General features: G+C 37.1%; 1 protein-coding gene across 4 annotated transcripts in view; it reads right to left on the bottom strand.

Moving 5' to 3' along the window:
- Positions 1-2,392: 2,392 nt before the first annotated feature.
- Positions 2,393-17,887, bottom strand: part of NNT (nicotinamide nucleotide transhydrogenase) — a 96,263-nt gene continuing 80,768 nt past the window's right edge. For all 4 annotated transcript variants that reach the window (XM_061189239.1, XM_061189235.1, XM_061189238.1 and 1 more), the window contains 3 exons: positions 7,369-7,487; positions 4,850-4,965; positions 2,393-3,315 (listed from right to left, as the gene is read on the bottom strand). In XM_061189239.1, the coding sequence (XP_061045222.1) occupies positions 3,166-3,315; positions 4,850-4,965; positions 7,369-7,487 (385 nt within the window). In that variant the 3' untranslated portion in view covers positions 2,393-3,165. The remainder of the gene's footprint in view (positions 3,316-4,849; positions 4,966-7,368; positions 7,488-17,887) is intronic.

The following is a 17,887-nucleotide window of genomic DNA, read 5'->3' as shown; positions in this document are numbered from 1 at the left end:
GCATCCAAAAGAACTCCATCCAGACTTACAGTACATACCATGTTAAATGTCTATAATTACTTAAATAGTGAAGAAAATAGTTCAATTCCTCAGCCCAATACATACGTCTAAGAAATAAGAGTTTAAGAACAGCAATCTTGAGTGCTTTGAAATTCAAATGTTACTATTTTTGCTGCCTTAGTAAATCAACACTTTAAAAATTTCACTTAAAAAAGTTTTTTTTTCTCCTTGTTAATTAACTTAATTCTTCTTTCCCTTGAGAATCCAAAGAGCAGCTTGATTATGAAAGTTGCTGCCACTGGAGTGAAGTTCGGGGTTTGGGTTTGTTTTTGTTTTTTAACCATTCTGCCCCAGTAATATTTGTTGGCAAAGACTCTCAAAAACTGGCAAGAGCTATAAATTAGATATCTGAACTATTCTCCCCTATCTATACAAAAGAGCTGTCCAACTTTCCAGTACTAAAATGCTTTAATTAACAAGACTTATGCCTTAGGGGACTAGAAAATTTGCCTCTAAGTCAGATGAACATATGGGTTATAAGTTATTAATTATACAAACTAAGGCTTTGGGATCAGATAAATTGAATTAAACCCTAAAGGTGAATGATACATAATATATCCCATATTTGTGTTGGATAGGAAAACAGTAAAATCTGAAAGTTAGGGTAATGACTTAAATGCAATCAGAAAGGCCAAGGCCCACCTTCCAGATTCATTACCAAATACTTAACTGATACTCACTGGCTCAGGAAAAACTGAAAGTCTACTGCATGAACAGATTAGTCCTCTCTATTAGTCTCTCTATTACAACCCTAGAAAGAAGAGTATATAGAATGATAAAGAGATTTATGTACCGGAAAACTGTCCAAAGTTAGATAGATAAATCAATAGATAAGATAGATAGAACGTATAAAAACTTATACATTTACTATATACTATTCCTTAGTTGGATGCGTAACTTAAACACAAACTCCCAAATTAAGACAAACGTGAGAAAACAAAGGATAGTTAATAAGGCCAAAAAGACAAATCAATGTTAGCACTTTACTGCCTAATTCTTTTTTTTTTTTTTTTTTTTTGGTAACAGACTGTAGGGTATAATGGATTTTTAAAAAATTATTTCTAGTTGAATTTCAAAAAGACATAGTGAACAACAGATCAACACAGAATAAAAATAAGTCATATTTACCAGTTATATGACTTATCAGAAAGGGAGGAATAATAAAATAAGGTGAACGAAAATTATTTTTGTTGCTTTTAGACCTCGCCATAATTAATAACCCAAGATCAACAATCTTTTGGAGTATTACTTTAAGAAATTAAATACCCAAAAATCCCTTAAATCACTTAAACAATAAAGTAAAATAAAACCAACCAGAGCATGAATTTTCAATTCAATTAACACAACTGAATGACAAAGGATTAGCAAGTATCAAAGAAATGAGATCATCCTAAATTTTTAAAATATAGAAAAATATTTACTATAAATGATGGAAATAAATTAATAAATCCAAGTATAATTATTTTAATTTAAATTGAATGCAGGAATTATCTCAAAAAAAAAAAAAAATCCAAGTTGCTGCTTCCCAGATATACCTACCACTACTTTGAGAAAAGGAAAAGGGCATGACTCAAGATACTATTTACTTTCTTCTAATAGAACCTTCATGATATAATTCAGTCTTGAGGTTACAAATGACCTGAGATCCATTAACAAATTGCATTTACCACTTAAAAATTAAAAAGGAGTCTTTCCTGATTTAAAACACATGCACACACAAACAGATCTTAATCTCAGGCACAGCAAAAAAGAAATTGATTACCAAACCAACAAATACTATGGGTTTTAAACTCAATAAACATCAGTATTATAGTAAAAAATTTCACACCAGTTATTTCTTTTTCTGATTTAGAGATACTTTTTACATGTTAATAATTGTTTCAAGAAACTTAATGCCAAATTAATTATATATAGAGATAGATATTCCAAATATTCTTCACACATTCAACCTATACAGAGCTTTTGGCATAATGGCAAAGTCACGAAGAAAATCTACACTTTTACTGCAAAAGACATAATCTTTACTGGTGCTAAAAAGACATAATCTTTACGGGCGCTTAAACAAAGAGGTAGCTAAAAAGTGCCACCATTTCTCTCAAATGTTATCATTTACATAACACCTTAAAACACACTCTGATTTGGGAAAAAAATTATTCTTCCAAGCAGTTAAGACAGATTAATCTCATCTATTTCATGGTAGCAAAATCTTCCTCAGATATTAATAACAGGCAGAATTACTTGATTTTAGCCTTTCGTCACCAGAGACAATTGCTACATCACTATGCAAACATGATGAACTCATTTTATTAGTCAAATAGTTGAATTCCATTCAAGTGCACTTAATACAGTACTACACATTATAAATTGATTGAAATTAGAGAGATCTCCAATTGGAAATGGGGTTTAAAAAATACAACTAATACTGATTTCAAATTATATGTTTCATTGGTGTTCTAATGAAACATACAAAGCAAATGATTTGTTTCCAGCATCTCTGAAAGATTATCTAGTCCTTTAATGTATTAAAATAGAAGTGAGAAAATACACCCCTGAAATATAGAATCAGAAGTACAGTTTGAAAAATTGAAACTAATTTGATATGTTTAATTCAGATTATGGTTAAATGGTAAGGGGACAGCTCAAGAGTTGATGAAAGTTTCAAATTAGTCACATTTGTTGAAAAAACATAAATGCAGGTGGCTGTAATGTTTACACTGCGTCAGATTTTTTCAAATCTATGTATAATGTAAGTCCTAAAAAATCATAAAGACTTAATTTCTTAAAACACTGCTGACTATTGAGGAAAATCCAAATGGATTACATCTAAAATGAGGCTGTTCCTTCTCCTTGTGTAAAATACTTTTGGAATTCATAACACAAAAAATATGCACAGGAAGACATTTAGACTTGTCAATCCTTTTTTAAAATTGAGGGATTGCTGCTCTTGAAAATTTTCCCTGTATTTGCTTTGCTTTCTTCAGAGTCTTCCTTTTCTTTCAAGAGCTCTGATATAGATGTGTATCAGCTGTATATGTTAATAATTTATTTGCCTGTTCCCACAAGTGAAGAGGTGGCTTTGTTAGACAACAGCTTGATCTTTGTGTTTTACTTCTGGTAGGATTCTCTAATTTTCGCCTGTAGGGCATCACACGTCTTCTTGGCATCGCCTAGAAGCATGGCTGTGTTAGGTTTGTAGAAGATTGGATTGTCCACTGCAGCATAGCCAACACCTAAGGACCTCTTCATAACAATGACCTAAGAACCAAAGATTAAGTGAGACGGTGTATTTAACAGACCTGGTCAGGACCTGTTCGACAAACAAACATTGCCCTGCCCTGACTCTGAACAAAGCAGGTACCATTACTAATTCTTTACTACAAAGACTTAAAATACACAAGGAGTAGTTTTAAATGCATGTTTACTTTGTATTAACTTTAATTCTTTAAATGTGCCCATACTCTTATATCCATTAGAGAAAAGGTCATGTTAACAATAGTATATCTCCAAGTGATAAGTGATTTTTTTTCTCAGTGCTTTTCTCTATAAAGACTATGTATAACATTTTCTAGTCAGAAAAATAAGCATCTTTCTCTGAATGGGCTAAAGAGAACAAATTTAGTGCATAAGCTTCTACTACCCATCCTAAGATAAATGTAGTTGAGTGGGAAAATGGTATGATTCTTAGTCCATTGCTTTAAAGTAAAGGATATCAGACAGAAAGGATATAAGACAAGAGCCCAAAGAGCAATCTAGTGTGTCACAGAACAGAGCTAATGACTAATAGAATGCTTCCACGAAGAAAAATGAAGGGGTAAGTCCATCCATCTCTAATACTGATGTGTTCTAGACATTTACAATTACACAGATTGTGGATGTTGCTGTCCTGTTGAATATCAAGTCAATTCTTCATGAAATGAAAAGCCTTTCTATGGTCTTTTAGGACACGCAGTCTATTCAAAAATGGAAGCAGAGCAAATTTATTCATGTTCCATATACCATTAATACAGTAATGTACCCTACAAACTCAAATATTGGTGATCAATGCAACTGTCCATATACACATGAACAAGTGCATGTCATATCTACTCACTCACCACAAATACTATGTTTAAAACTCACACATTTACAATAAAGAGAGACAAATTAAAGGGAAAATATACATTACATCATAATGATTCTTAAAATGCAGATATGACTTGAGAATGGTAAATAGACTTGCCCACAGTCGGGACAGAGGAAAATTTATAAGCGTTTGCGTTCTCTACAATCTAGCAATTAGCTTTTTCAGAAGTAATGTGTTGTGAGCAGGGCTTGCTTCCTTCCATGTTATTGTTTGGTTTTCTAAATCACCTTTCTTCTGTACACTCCATAATATACAAATTCCCTTTCAAAAAAATTAAATGAAAAACTGTGCTCATCATCATATGTGAAGGCGACGATACTGACTCACTGTCCTGAAGGGAAGCCATTTGCTTCACTGGACTCGGCCTGGAATTCAGCCAGACTCATCCCAAAAGCTCACAGGTCCTTTTTCAGCTGTGGTTACAGATTGTGTTAATCCATCCAGATAATCTCTTCTAGTTCTAATCGAGATCAGGGCATTCACTCAGGTTCTCTGGTGACCACAGAACAGACAGAAGCTGGATATAGAGAGCTGGACCCTAAATCTACTCTAACTCCTGAGCCTCCTAAAAGGCATCATCATTTCTCAAGTGACCAAGGAAAGTTCTGTGTATGTATTTTAAGAGACCTTTAATTATTAGAATGAAACACAAGTCTGAAACTTTACCTGCTTTGATTTCCAGACCTCAAGGACTGGCATGCCTGCAATAATAGAGTTGGGGTCTTCTTGAGCCGCTGAATTAACAGTGTCATTAGCTCCAATTACAAGGACCAAATCAGTGTCTACATAATAAAAGAAAATACAAAAATTAAAAGGGTCACTTTTACTTTCAGGCAAATTATGGTGACCTGACTTTATAACAACAACAACAGAAGCTAATATTTATAGGACAAACACTTGTGCCAGGCACTGTACAAAGAGCTTTATCAGAGAGGTTCAGTAACTTAGCCAATGTCACACAGCTTAAAAGCAATAGGGGGCTTCCCTGGTGGCGCAGTGGTTGAGAATCTGCCTGCTAATGCAGGGGACACGGGTTTGAGCCCTGGTCTGGGAAGATCCCACATGCCACGGAGCAACTGGGCCCGTGAGCCACAATTACTGAGCCTGCGCGTCTGGAGTCTGTGTTCCGCAACAAGAGAGGCCGCGATAGTGAGAGGCCCGCGCACCGCGATGAAGAGTGGCCCCCGCTTGCCACAACTAGAGAAAGCCCTCGCACAGAAACGAAGACCCAACACAGCCATAAATTAATTAATTAATTAATTAAAAAAAAAAAAAAGAATAGATCTTTAAAAAAAAAAAAAAAAAAGCAATAGGTCCTGCATCTGATACCTGAGCACCCTGACTGGAACTTGCATTATTATGCTTTCCCTCCCCTCAATGGATCTACCTAATCTGACTTTATAGCTCGTTTATGATCCCAAAATGATCTTGCCAGTAACATTAAAGATCTGCATTCCCATAAATGGGTGTTGAATTTTGTCAAAAGCTTTTTCTGCATCTATTGAGATGATCATATGGTTTTTCTCCTTCAGTTTGTTAATATGGTGTATTGCATAGATTGATTTGCATATATTGAGGAATCCTTGCATTCCTGGGATACACTCCACTTGATCATGGTGTATGATCCTTTTAATGTGCTGTTGGATTCTGTTTGCTAGTATTTTGTTGAGGATTTTTGCATCTATGCTCATCAGTGATATTGGTCTGTAGTTTTCTTTCTTTGTGACATGGATAAAGAAGATGTGGCACATATATACAATGGAATATTACTCAGCCATAAAAAGAAATGAAACTGAGTTATCTGTAGTGAGGTGGATGGACCTAGAGTCTGTCATACAGAGTGAAGTAAGTCAGAAAGAGTAAAACAAATACCGTATGCTAACACGTATATATGAAATATAAAAAAAAAAAAATGGTTCTGAAGAACCTAGGGGCAGGACAGGAATAAAGACGCAGACATAGGGAATGGACTTGAGGACACGGGGAGTGGGAAAGGTAAGCTGGGACGAAGTGAAAGAGTGGACATATATACACTACCAAATGTAAAATAGATAGCTAGTGGGAAGCAGCTACATAGCACAGGCAGATCAGCTCCGTGCTTTGTGACCACCTAGACGGGTGGGATAGGGAGGGTGGGAGGGAGACGCAAGAGGGAGAAGATATGGGGATATATGTATATGTATAGATGATTCACTTTGTTATAAAGCAGAAACTAACACACCATTGTAAAGCAATTATACTCCAATAAAGATGTTTAAAAAAAAAAAAAGATCTGCATTCCATTTTCAACTTTTAAAATGACTACTTAATATGCAATTTGATGTCTAAAAGAAAATGGTCTAAGAGTCTGTACTATATTAAAGCTGTGTCCATAATTCCTGGAACTGGCAGGTTTCACACATAATTTAGCAACAGTGAAATCTGAAAGGGGGCATAAAATTAAAATAGTCTAAATTCCCTCTTTAAGGGTCATAATATAAGGTACCTTAGAACTCTGCCAAAAATGCCATGTGAATCTAGACATACACACAATTTCATTATTTTTCTCTAATAAACAGTACTTTTTAAGTTTACAGTGGATACGTGCCAGAGGGAACTGGTTTAATTTTAACAAACATGATCTTAGGCCAAATGTCATAGCATTCAACATCTACCCAGTGACAGCCACAAAGTCCAACACCTTATCTAGTGAAGTCCTAGTACTTTAAAGAAAACAGAAAACTACTTACTGACCATGAGTTGGTACAACTGAAAACCAGTAAAATCTCAGACACTGGCAAGAATCAGACACTAAATCATCAGCAGAAGCAATTTTATAAATGAGGAACCTGAGGTTGAGTACCTAGTTCAAGGCCACAAGCAAATGAGACTCAGGACCTGGATTCCAAAGCCAGGTCTGTTCCAAATCCCTCTGCAATGCAGTCCACTGCACTGCCTCCCAAGATTTTCACCATCCTTCAGATCTCCTCAGAGGGAGAAAATTACCCATGCTGCTTATAAATCTGTTGCACCTTGTTCAGTATTGTCTTTCGCTTATTTAATTTCAACTGCATACTCACTAGGAGCAGGTTACTCTTCATCTGACTAGTAGGTCTTCAGTAATCCCACAATTTATGCCCTAAGACTGGCATCACTCTGTTCATACTAAGAACACCTAAACTTTACCATTATCCCCCGTCACTTACCTGGGAAATCATGGTTGATCTCATCCATCTCCAACACAATATCATATGGCACCCCAGCCTCAGCCAGCAGCACATTAAGCTGACCAGGCATCCGGCCTGCAACTGGGTGAATTCCAAACCTGGACATGAAACAAATGAACAGCTGGCCTTACTTGATGGGCCGAAATGTACAGAGACCCCAATATCACCTCCAAATCTGCACACTTTGTTCTTGGCACCTCTGCTTCTCCTGGAACTATCTGATCTCTACAAGCAGGAACAGAATCTGTCTAGATATACGGTCAATCTACAAATAGTAAGGTTTGGAGATTCAAGATCTCAGTATATACAAACTGTAACTCCTCTCAAAAAAATAAGTGTGACTTTAGAACCTGACTCTTCCATATATGTTTTAAGTTCAATGAACTCCCAACAACATTAATAATATCACCTTACATTTAATAAGCATTATGTTCTCTCATGATACTTTATGATAATTTTTGAATCTTTTTGAAGTCAGCCTGGAATTAAACGTTTGCCATGAAAAACACTGTCATGCACGTAAGTTAAAGGCCTACTTTCAGAGAGTAATATGCAGCATTTCTCTACATCACAGAAGAAATGTGATAGTAACACGCTGGAGTGTTTAAAAGGCAGAGTAATACACAAATCAGACATCTGCTCTTTTATTAAGGCAAAAGAAACTGAAGCATCAAGCAATTTCGTTCAACCACAGCCATAATCGGATCTCTGAAGTCATGTAATCCAACCTCTTGCCCACAGTATTGATCTCTGTCTCCTCAGCACTGGGCACAGTCCCTGGCACAAAGGAAGGACCAAATAAAAAGTGAGTGAGGGAGTGAATGAATGAATGAATCCAGTGAACAAATGCATTTTATACTACTTCTAGGCAGGGATCCATCCAACCTCAGCTTAAATACCTTCAGTGACCAGAAACTAACTCCATTCTAGCTCTATTCCATTACTAGAAAATCCCAATAACTATATAAATATATATTACATATCACACACACACACGCTCATTATATTAAACCAAAAAGAACCTCCAACTCATTGCTTTCCAAGGTCTGTAGTTTGAGGGTCTACCCCCTCTTTCACATGTGGATTCCTCTGAGCTAACCTAGGATGCCTGTTAAGCAAAACATCTTCAATTCTTTCAACTGTTCAGTGACTGACAGGACTTCTAGACTCACTGCTGTCCTAGTCACCTGTTCCTATACTGTCACCGTCCAGCTCAAAGCTCAGTCCCCCACCGTAAATACAATATGCTGGATGTGATCTAGATGCACAAGGCACAGCAAGAAAGTCATACCCTCAGGCCCCTTTCAGAAGCCTAAGCCTGTAACAGCTCCCACACCACACTGCTGGTTTTTATCACTGACAGTTATTTAAGATGCCCTATTGGAACTCTACTCAGTGCTCTGTGGTGACCTAATTGGGAAAGAAATCCAAGGAAGAGGGGATATATGTATACGTGTGGCTGACTCACTTTGCTGTACAGCAGAAACTAACACACCATTGTAAAGCAGTTGTACTCCAAAAAAAAAAAGATGCCCTGTTACTTTTCACAGGAACTGCTGCCAAGCCAGGCCTCCCCACTCGTAACACAGTCCCTGTTAGGAACAGATTAAAAAAGCATAGGAATTGACCCCTCCCAAAAGCAGACCTGAAAAGAGCTATAAAATGGCTATTTACATTGTCCAAATAACTGATATATGGTTTTCTACATCTTTAAATGAAGATAATGAAGATAATCTGATAATGAAGAGCCTGAATTACTGGGGAGCTCGTATTGGAAAACAAGATATCAAATGATAGGCTCTCTTTAATCAATTTTTTTTTTTAATTTATTTTTGGCTGCATTGGGTCTTCATTGCTACGTGCGGGCTTTCTCTAGTTGTGGCGAGCTGGGGCTACTCTTCATTGCGGTGCGCGGGCTTCTCATTGCAGTGGCTACTCTTGTTGCAGAGCACGGGCTCTAGGCACAAGGGCTTCAGTAATTGCAGCACGTGGGCTCAGTAGTTGCGGCACACAGGCCCTAGAGAGCGTGGGCTTCAGTAGTTGTGGTGCCTGGGCTCAGCAGTTGCGGCTCGCGGGCTCTAGAGTGCAGGCTCAGTAGTTGTGGTGCACAGGCTTAGTTGCTCCGTAGCATGTGGGATCTTCCCGGACCAGGGATCAAACCCGTGTCCCCTGCATTGGCAGGCGGATTTGTAACCACTGCACCATCAGGGAAGTCCCTCAAATTCTCTTTTATATAATCTTCATCTGGGACCACTGAATGTTCCTAAATAACCAACTTATGTTTAAAAAAACAGAAACTCAGGGCTAAAAGGAAACAAAACAGTTATCTCTAGGTGGTTTACAACAGATAATCATTTTACTTCTCCTCTATTTAAAAATGTTTTCCAAATTTTCTATGAGAATGAACAATTTTATGGTGGAAAAAAATTAACTTCATTTAAAATAAATTAATACTCCATGCTTTTATATTGTGATACAATTTACAAATTTCTTATATATTATTTCATTCTATCCCTAATCATCTTTAATAATCTCCATCAAGAATTAGAATTTAGAGCAGCTGATTCAAATCCAGGACTTAGTTAAATAAACTGGGCTTTAGAGCTACATTCCTGTACCTTAAAAAAAGAAGAGAGCAAGAATATATATAAGAGGGGCTGTCGGCATATATTTTGGCATAATGGCTAATACTGACTCTTTGAGATGTGCTATACAATTTGCACAACTTTTTTAGTATAGCTAACCTGTAAGTCGAACTCGGGTCTTTCGGCCTCAAGAGTCTTTTCACTACTATACAATATAGGCAGTATAGTCAAGAATTTAAGAGGTATTTTTGTTTAGTTAGTAGCTCAAGTTAACTATAGTTACATGACGTTCAGTAAGTTACTTAATAGCTCCCTCTCTCTCAATTTTCCCATAGAGTACTAACCACCTGTTATTACAAGCCCACATCATGCCAAGGGCTATACTAAACTCTGTAGAAGAGGTTTGAGAAATACCTATATATCTCTGCTTGAATGGGTGAAATCAGGAGTTCTAAGAATCCAATTTACAGTGTTGAGAAAAATTGAGCACCCAGAAAGTTTCAAACAATACTATAAGCTATAAATTTTTTTTTAATTTAATTAAGTATTTGCATGGACATAGGAGAAAAAAATGTCTCTTAGTACACAAAGTACCTGCAACAATGCAAAACATTTACCAGCACCTCTTAAATGCTGGGGAAGTAGGTTCTGAAAAATTACTAGCGGTAGGAGGTAGAATGAACTGTATAGAATGGACTATTAATAATCTAAGACTTTTTAAAATTTTTTATTGGAGCATAGTTGATTTACAATGTTGTGTTAGTTTCTGCTGTACAGCAAAGTGAATCAGTTATACATATATATATCCACTCTTTTTTATTTTTTTATTTTTTAATTTATTTATATTTATTTTTGGCTGCATTGGGTCTTCATTGCTGCGTGCGGGCTTTCTCTAGTTACGGTGAGTGGGGGCTACTCCGTTGCAGTGCGCGGGCTTCTCATTGCAGTAGCTTCTCTTGTTGCAGAGCACAGGCTCTAGGTGCGTGGGCTTCAGTAGTTGTGGCACACGGGCTCAGCAGTTGTGGCTCATGGGCTCTAGAGCACAGGCTCAGTAGTTCTGGCACATGGGCTTAGCTGCTCCGCAGCATGTGGGATCTTCCTGGACCAGGGCTCGAACCTGTGTCTCCTGCACTGGCAGGCAGATTCTTAACCACTGCGCCACCAGGTAAGTCCCTCCACTCTTTTTTAGATTCTTTCCCCAAACAGGCCATTACAGAGTACTGAGTACAGTTCCCTGTGCTATACAGTAGGTCCTTATTAGTTATCTATTTTATATATAGTGGTGTGTATATGTAAGACTCTTTTAAAAGGTATTTATCATCTCTTCCCTCAGTGGGCTACCTACAGTTTTATTTTTTTTATTGACGTATAGTTGATTTACTACTTTATTTTGGTGAGAATAAAATTAATAAATAAATAAAATTAATCATTTTTTGGAAATGTAACAGTTCAACAGTTGAGTAAAAATTTTTAAATGTTCTCTAAAAACAAGATTTTTTTTTTTGGCTAGACATTGCTATTCTAATGTCATTGTCTGTTCCAAACTAGGGTTTTTAATCACTCCTGAAAACAAAAGAAATGAGGCAAAATACTGACAATTCATGTTCATACTCTTCATGTAGTACCACAAACTATATTCAGCACTACTGCAGCTATTTTCAAACTGCCTCAGAGAAAGCATTTCCAAAATATTACACAGACTCTTGGGTTGAGATGTCTACTTTAAAATTTTAATACCTTTACAATGGCAATAAGATAAAACATTTGAAAAAAAATTTTCTCCAGGCACCAAACTATATGCTCATTAAATGGGAGTTACTATTACTAACCCTCAATCCTGAACATGAATGTCATTTTAATATTTTAATAATAATATAGAATTTTAAGCATGAATATAAAAAATAGAGAGAAAAATGCAGTATATTGAAAAAACCAAAATATACTCCTAAGCCTGCTGATTACATGAATGTAGAAAAAGAAAAGGCATGATGAATGAAGTTTCAGAGGTGCTTGATTTTGTAAACAAGCATCACAGTCTCCAGTTCAGGACTTTTAAACCTTTCTTCAATGATGGGGAGGGATGAACAATCCCTTAGCTTCACAGGAAATAACAGAAGCAGTAAGAAAAAGACAATAACAGACTCAGAGAAGGTAAAGCTCACTTATATGTAATAAACAACTGAATTTTAAAAAAGAGGAAAGACTGAATTTGTGTAATCCTTAAAAAAGTGAGAAAGAAGGCAGAGCACAAAGCAAAATAAATGCGCATGAAAGAATGACATGGACATGTGTCTTTAAAGGCACGTATGGCACTAAGGTGTATAAAGAAAGTAATTTGAACATCAAAATAAATAAGGATAGTCATGGATTATAACCCACTGTGGAAAGCAGGAATTCATGAGTCAAGACCGATAACAGATTCATAAGTCAATAAGGAAAGGAGGAAAGGAAGAAAGGAAGGAAGGGAGGGTGGGAACACTCTCCCCTATAGTGGTAGACCATCAACTGATAAATGTAGTGGGGTTATAAAACCACCATTTTGCCACCATCATAATAAAGTTTGGTTCAGATAAAAGTCATCAGCAGCACATGCTCAATCTAAGGAGTAAAGCTTGAAGGAGGAACAGGATTTTGCAAGGTTTTAAAGAGAGCTCAACAGAGAAAGAAAAAAAAATATCAGTAAAGACTTTCAGTGCTTTCTCTGACAGCTACTTTATTGAAATTGATCAATAATAAGTAGTTGTTAGAACATCTGGATACTTTGCTCAATGGGCATTTGGTTAAGTGGGCAGAGTCTGTATTTCTTTTTCTCCCCAGCTAATAGTTCCTTATAATACCTAATAAAATAAATTACCAAGATTAACAAACCAAATCTCAGCCAAGAAGAACTTAAATTGAAACTAATTTATTATGTATTTTAAGGCACTGTTTGGTATACACAAAATATTTGGTGTACAGAATATTTTAACTTTATGTTCTTTAAATATCAAGTGGGAGCAACAGCCGGCTCTACCCACCACGAGTCCCTCCCATCAGGAAACTGGCACAAGCCTCTTAGAAAGCCTCATCCACCAGAGGGCAGACAGCAGAAGCAAGAAGAACTACAATCCTGCAGCCTGTGGAACAAAAACCACATTCACAGAAAGATAGGCAAGATGAAAAGGCAGAGGGCTATGGACCAGATGAAGGAACAAGATAAAACCCCAGAAAAACAACTAAATGAAGTGGAGATAGGCGACCTTCCAGAAAAAGAATTCAGAATAACGATAGTGAAGATGATCCAGGACCTCGGAAAAAGAATGGAGGCAAAGATCGAGAAGATCCAAGAAATGTTTAACAAAGACCTAAAAGAATTAAAGAACAAACAAACAGAGATGAACAATACAATAACTGAAATGAAAACTACACTAGAAGGAATCAATGGCAGAATAACTGAGGCAGAAGAGCGGATAAGTAACCTGGAAGACAGAATGGTGGAACTCACTGCTGTGGAACAGAATAAAGAAAAAAGAATGAAAAGAAATGAAGACCTCTGGGACAACATTAAACACAACAACATTCACATTATGGGGGTCCCAGAAGGAGAAGAGAGACAGAAAGGACCTGAGAAAATATTTGAAGAGATTATAGTCGAAAACCTTCATAACATGGGAAAGGAACTAGCCACCCAAGTCCAGGAAGCACAGAGAGTCCCATACAGGATAAAGCCAAGGAGAAACATGCCGAGACACATAGTAAAATCAAACTGGCAAAAATCAAAGACAAAGAAAAAGTATTGAAAGCAGCAAGGGAAAAATGACAAATAACATACAAGGGAACTCCCATAAGGTTAACAGCTGATTTCTTAGCAGAAACTCTACAAGCCAGAAGGGAGTGGCATGATATACTTCAAGTGATGAAAGGGAAGAACCTACAACCAAGATTACTCTACCTGGCAAGGATCTCATTCAGATTCGATGGAGAAAGCAAAAGCTTTACAGACAAGCAAAAGCTAAGAGAATTCAGCACCACCAAACCAGCTCTACAACAAACGCTAAAGGAACTTCTCTAAGTGGGAAACACAAGAGGAGAAAAGGACCTACAAAAACAAACACAAAACAAATATCAAGTGGAAGAACTAAAGGCACAAAGAATGTGCCCCATCAAAGGCAGAGATTCTATAATTAAATTCAGGGACCCTCATGTGTCATTATTTTTTAATAATGATGAAACAAAATAATTTCCAAAAGAACACATCTTAAAGTAAAAAATTTTAGTTTGAAAAGGTCATTTCACTTTATGGAGGTTCTTAGTAATATAGTTAACATATCAAATTGCATTAATCAGCTGATTTGTATTCAAAGTTAATGCCAATCTGTATTTCAACTGTGTCAATTTCAAGTCAACATTCAAAATTAATGCAGGGTTGTTTTCGCACATCAGGAAAAGGTACTCTATCTTCTACCACTGACTAGATCCAATGATATAGTAAATAACTAGATTTAGTTCAGGGAGTTGCAGCTTAAAAGGATCAGAGGGCACTTGGATAAGGTTCAAGAGAAACACAAAATACCTAACAACTTAGAAAATAACATGCTCTAAGTGAAAAAAGATAAACTGGCTAGAAAAAAAAACGGCAAAACTGATTTTCAAGCAGACCAAATAAAACAGAAGTTGACCAAATATTCCTCATTTTCATTAAACAGAAGAAAAGAAAATAGTCTTCAAATGAAAAAGAAAGAGTTGGAATTAACTTTAAAAAAAAATACTTTCGGGGACTTCCCCAGTGGTCCAGTGGTTGGGACTTCGCCTTCCGATGCAGAGGGTGTGGGTTTGATCCCTGGTCGGGGAGCTGGGATCCCACATGCCTTGCGGCCAAAAAACCAAAACATAAAACAGAAGAACAAATTCAATTAAAACTTAAAAAAAAAAAAACAACTTTCTGTCAACAATTTAGAACAAATTTCCTAGTTAGGGAAAGTTTCAGGCTTCTTTTCTGTGGATCAGGCAGAGACAGGTTCATTAATCTGAGCTGACATACAAACCACCAATTCAGTACAAAATGAATTCAAGGGGATTTCACAAATAAATGTAAAGGATGGTTGGCTGGCAGTGGACATAGTCAAGGCAGTTATGATAGCTGAGACAGCCCTTCATTTATGGGAGGAGGGGGAGGGATCAAAACTACTAGTAAGAGAGGGCAGCAGCTTTGGTGGAACTGAGGATTCCCAGAACCACTGCAAGACATGGCTCTACCTCAGTCCTATACTACTAACTGCAATGAATGTGCTCTTTTGAGATCTTCATAGTAAATCCTGGACACCAAAATTTTCTCCTCATCTCCTAATCCTTCTGAGCATCAACAAGTGCTTCCTGTTTCCCCCAGGTCCCTTCCTCTCCCCAAAACCTGAGTGGTGAGGCTTCAGAAAGACTAAGAGTCACTGTGCTACATGACATTTAAGGTCTGTACTTGCTTCCTATTGCTGATATAGCAAACCACCACAATTTTAGTAGCTTAAAACAACACAAATTGATTATAGAGGTCTGACATCCAAAATCAGTTTCTCTGTGCTAAAAATCAAGGTGTCGGCAGGGCTGCATTTCTCTTAGAGGCTCTAAGAGAAAATCCGTCCCTTGCCTTTTCCAGCTTCTGGAGGCCCCCATCCGTGGCTTGAGGCTACATCACTCTGACTTCTGCTTCCATTGTCACACTTCTTTCTCTGATTCTGACCCTCCTTCCTCGCTCTTGTAAGAACCCTAGTGATTACATGGGCCCACCCAAATAATTCAGAATCAGCTCTCCAGGTCAGAATCTTCACTGAATCTACAAAGTTTCTTTTGCCATATAAGGTAACATATTCACAGGTTTGGGGGCTTCGGAGGAGGGTATCTTTGGGGCCATTATTCAGCCTACCACAAACTCCCTGTCCAGTCCTAAAATTCCATGAACTAGAGATTCTATTTTAGCTGAGTAAACCAATACACACTTTGTGATTTACTTTTGTATTTCAATTCTGTATCCCTCCTTGATTCCAGTAATTTAAAAAAATTTTAAATTTATTTGTTTTTAATACTGCCTTTGCTTATTTTTAAATTAATCCATCTGGCAATCATCTTTATGCTTTAACTGAGGTGTCTTGGTCCAAATTAGAAATTAAAGACCTCCAAATGTATATGTTATTATTGTAATATTTGATTAGCTGCAGACTGCATAAAGACAATGTTTCTGTTGAGCTAGTTGTGAAGGGTAAATAATCATAAAGCTAACTAACATGTTATGCTGAATATCCCAAAGGACAGATCACTTTATATCTGTTTGCATAATAATTTGTTATAGTAAACTTTAAGAATCTAAAGTTGGAAAGAAACACATGCCAGGCTATTACAAGAGAATGCCAATGTTTTGAGAGAAATGACGGAACACAATAATTTTGTAGAAATATATACGTGCAGGCTGATGAGTCAATGTGAATTTACAACAATTCTGGCCCATGCAACTGGCTAATCTTCAAAGTACGGATTAAAGTTAATTATATCAGACATTGGTTGCCCATGACCAGCAATTTCCAGGAACTAAGGGCCAAAGCTCATCAACATTCCATCATCACATGAAGAATATCCAGAATTCCAAAATGCAAAGCCTACCAGCCTTTTGGTTCTTCCCTATGAACCATGAAAATTATCTTTATTGTATACATGCTTAACAAAACAGGATCAGCTGTCCTTGTCCATAACATAATTCTACAGAAGGGGAATAACTACTAAAATGCGATCACGGAAAAATCTTCCATGCTCCCAGGACTCTTTCTTTATGCTCCTCCTCCTTACGATGCACTGCATCATAGTAACTGGCTGAAGACTGTGCTCTCCAAACTGGGAGCAACTTGAGAATAGGAACTGTGTCTCATTTATCAGTTCCCACAGTACCTGGCACTCTATTAGAGCGACTCAAATAAAGGGAGGGAAGGAAAGGGTTTTAAGGAACATAGTGTGCCCAATAAAGGACACTGACTCAAACTTTCTATTATCTCTTTTTAGAGAAAGATTTCAGGGAAGTAGTAAAGAGTAGCAGTTAAAAGCTCTAGAGTGCCACTACCTGCGTTCAAAACATTTGGACAATTTACCTGTGTGCCTCACTTTCCTCATATGTACAATGGGATTCATAATAAAGCCTCTTCAGAGGATTATTGTGAGATTTAAGGGAGACAGTTCATGTAAAGAGCTTTTTATACTTTAGACCAATGCCTGGCATACATAAGCCCTTAATAAATGTAACCTGAGGGCTTCCCTGGTGGTGCAGTGGTTAAGAATCTGCCTGCCAATGCAGGGGACACAGGTTCGAGCCCTGGTCTGGGAAGATCCCACATGCCGCGGAGCAACGAAGCCCGTGAGCCACAACTACTGAGCCTGCGCGTCTGGAGCCTGTGCTCCGCAACGGGAGAGGCCGCGACAGTGAGAGGCCCGCGCACCGCGATTAAGAGTGGCCCCCGCTCGCCGCAACTGGAGAAAACCCTCGCACAGAAACGAAGACCCAACACAGCCAAAAATAAATTAATTAATTAATTAATTTTAAAAAAAATGTAACCTGAAACTATAATAGTCTATTGAAATACATTTTGTGATATAAATGCTCATCTGTATTGTTCAAATAAATGCACATTTTTAATGATCATTTACATTAAAAAAACACAAATTTTTACAGTAAAACAAATGTGGTTTGTTGTCAACATTTCTGAATTAATTTTCTAATTTTTACCTTGAAATCCCAGTAAATATCAATATGGTCCAATGAAAGCCAGAAATTCTTTGCACTTGCAACTACACAAAAAAACTAGAGAAATTATATAGTCAATATAGACTGAGGCCAATAATTGCGAACAGTGCACACATTGGCAACTTGGTTGTAGTTAATATTCAAGCGTCGAATAGTGTCA

This window comes from Eubalaena glacialis, chromosome 4, assembly GCF_028564815.1.
Source record: "Eubalaena glacialis isolate mEubGla1 chromosome 4, mEubGla1.1.hap2.+ XY, whole genome shotgun sequence".
In the NCBI taxonomy this organism is placed as follows: domain Eukaryota; kingdom Metazoa; phylum Chordata; class Mammalia; order Artiodactyla; family Balaenidae; genus Eubalaena; species Eubalaena glacialis.
The sequence above is the reverse complement of the archived record's forward strand: the minus strand, read 5'-3'. Positions and strand labels throughout refer to the sequence as shown.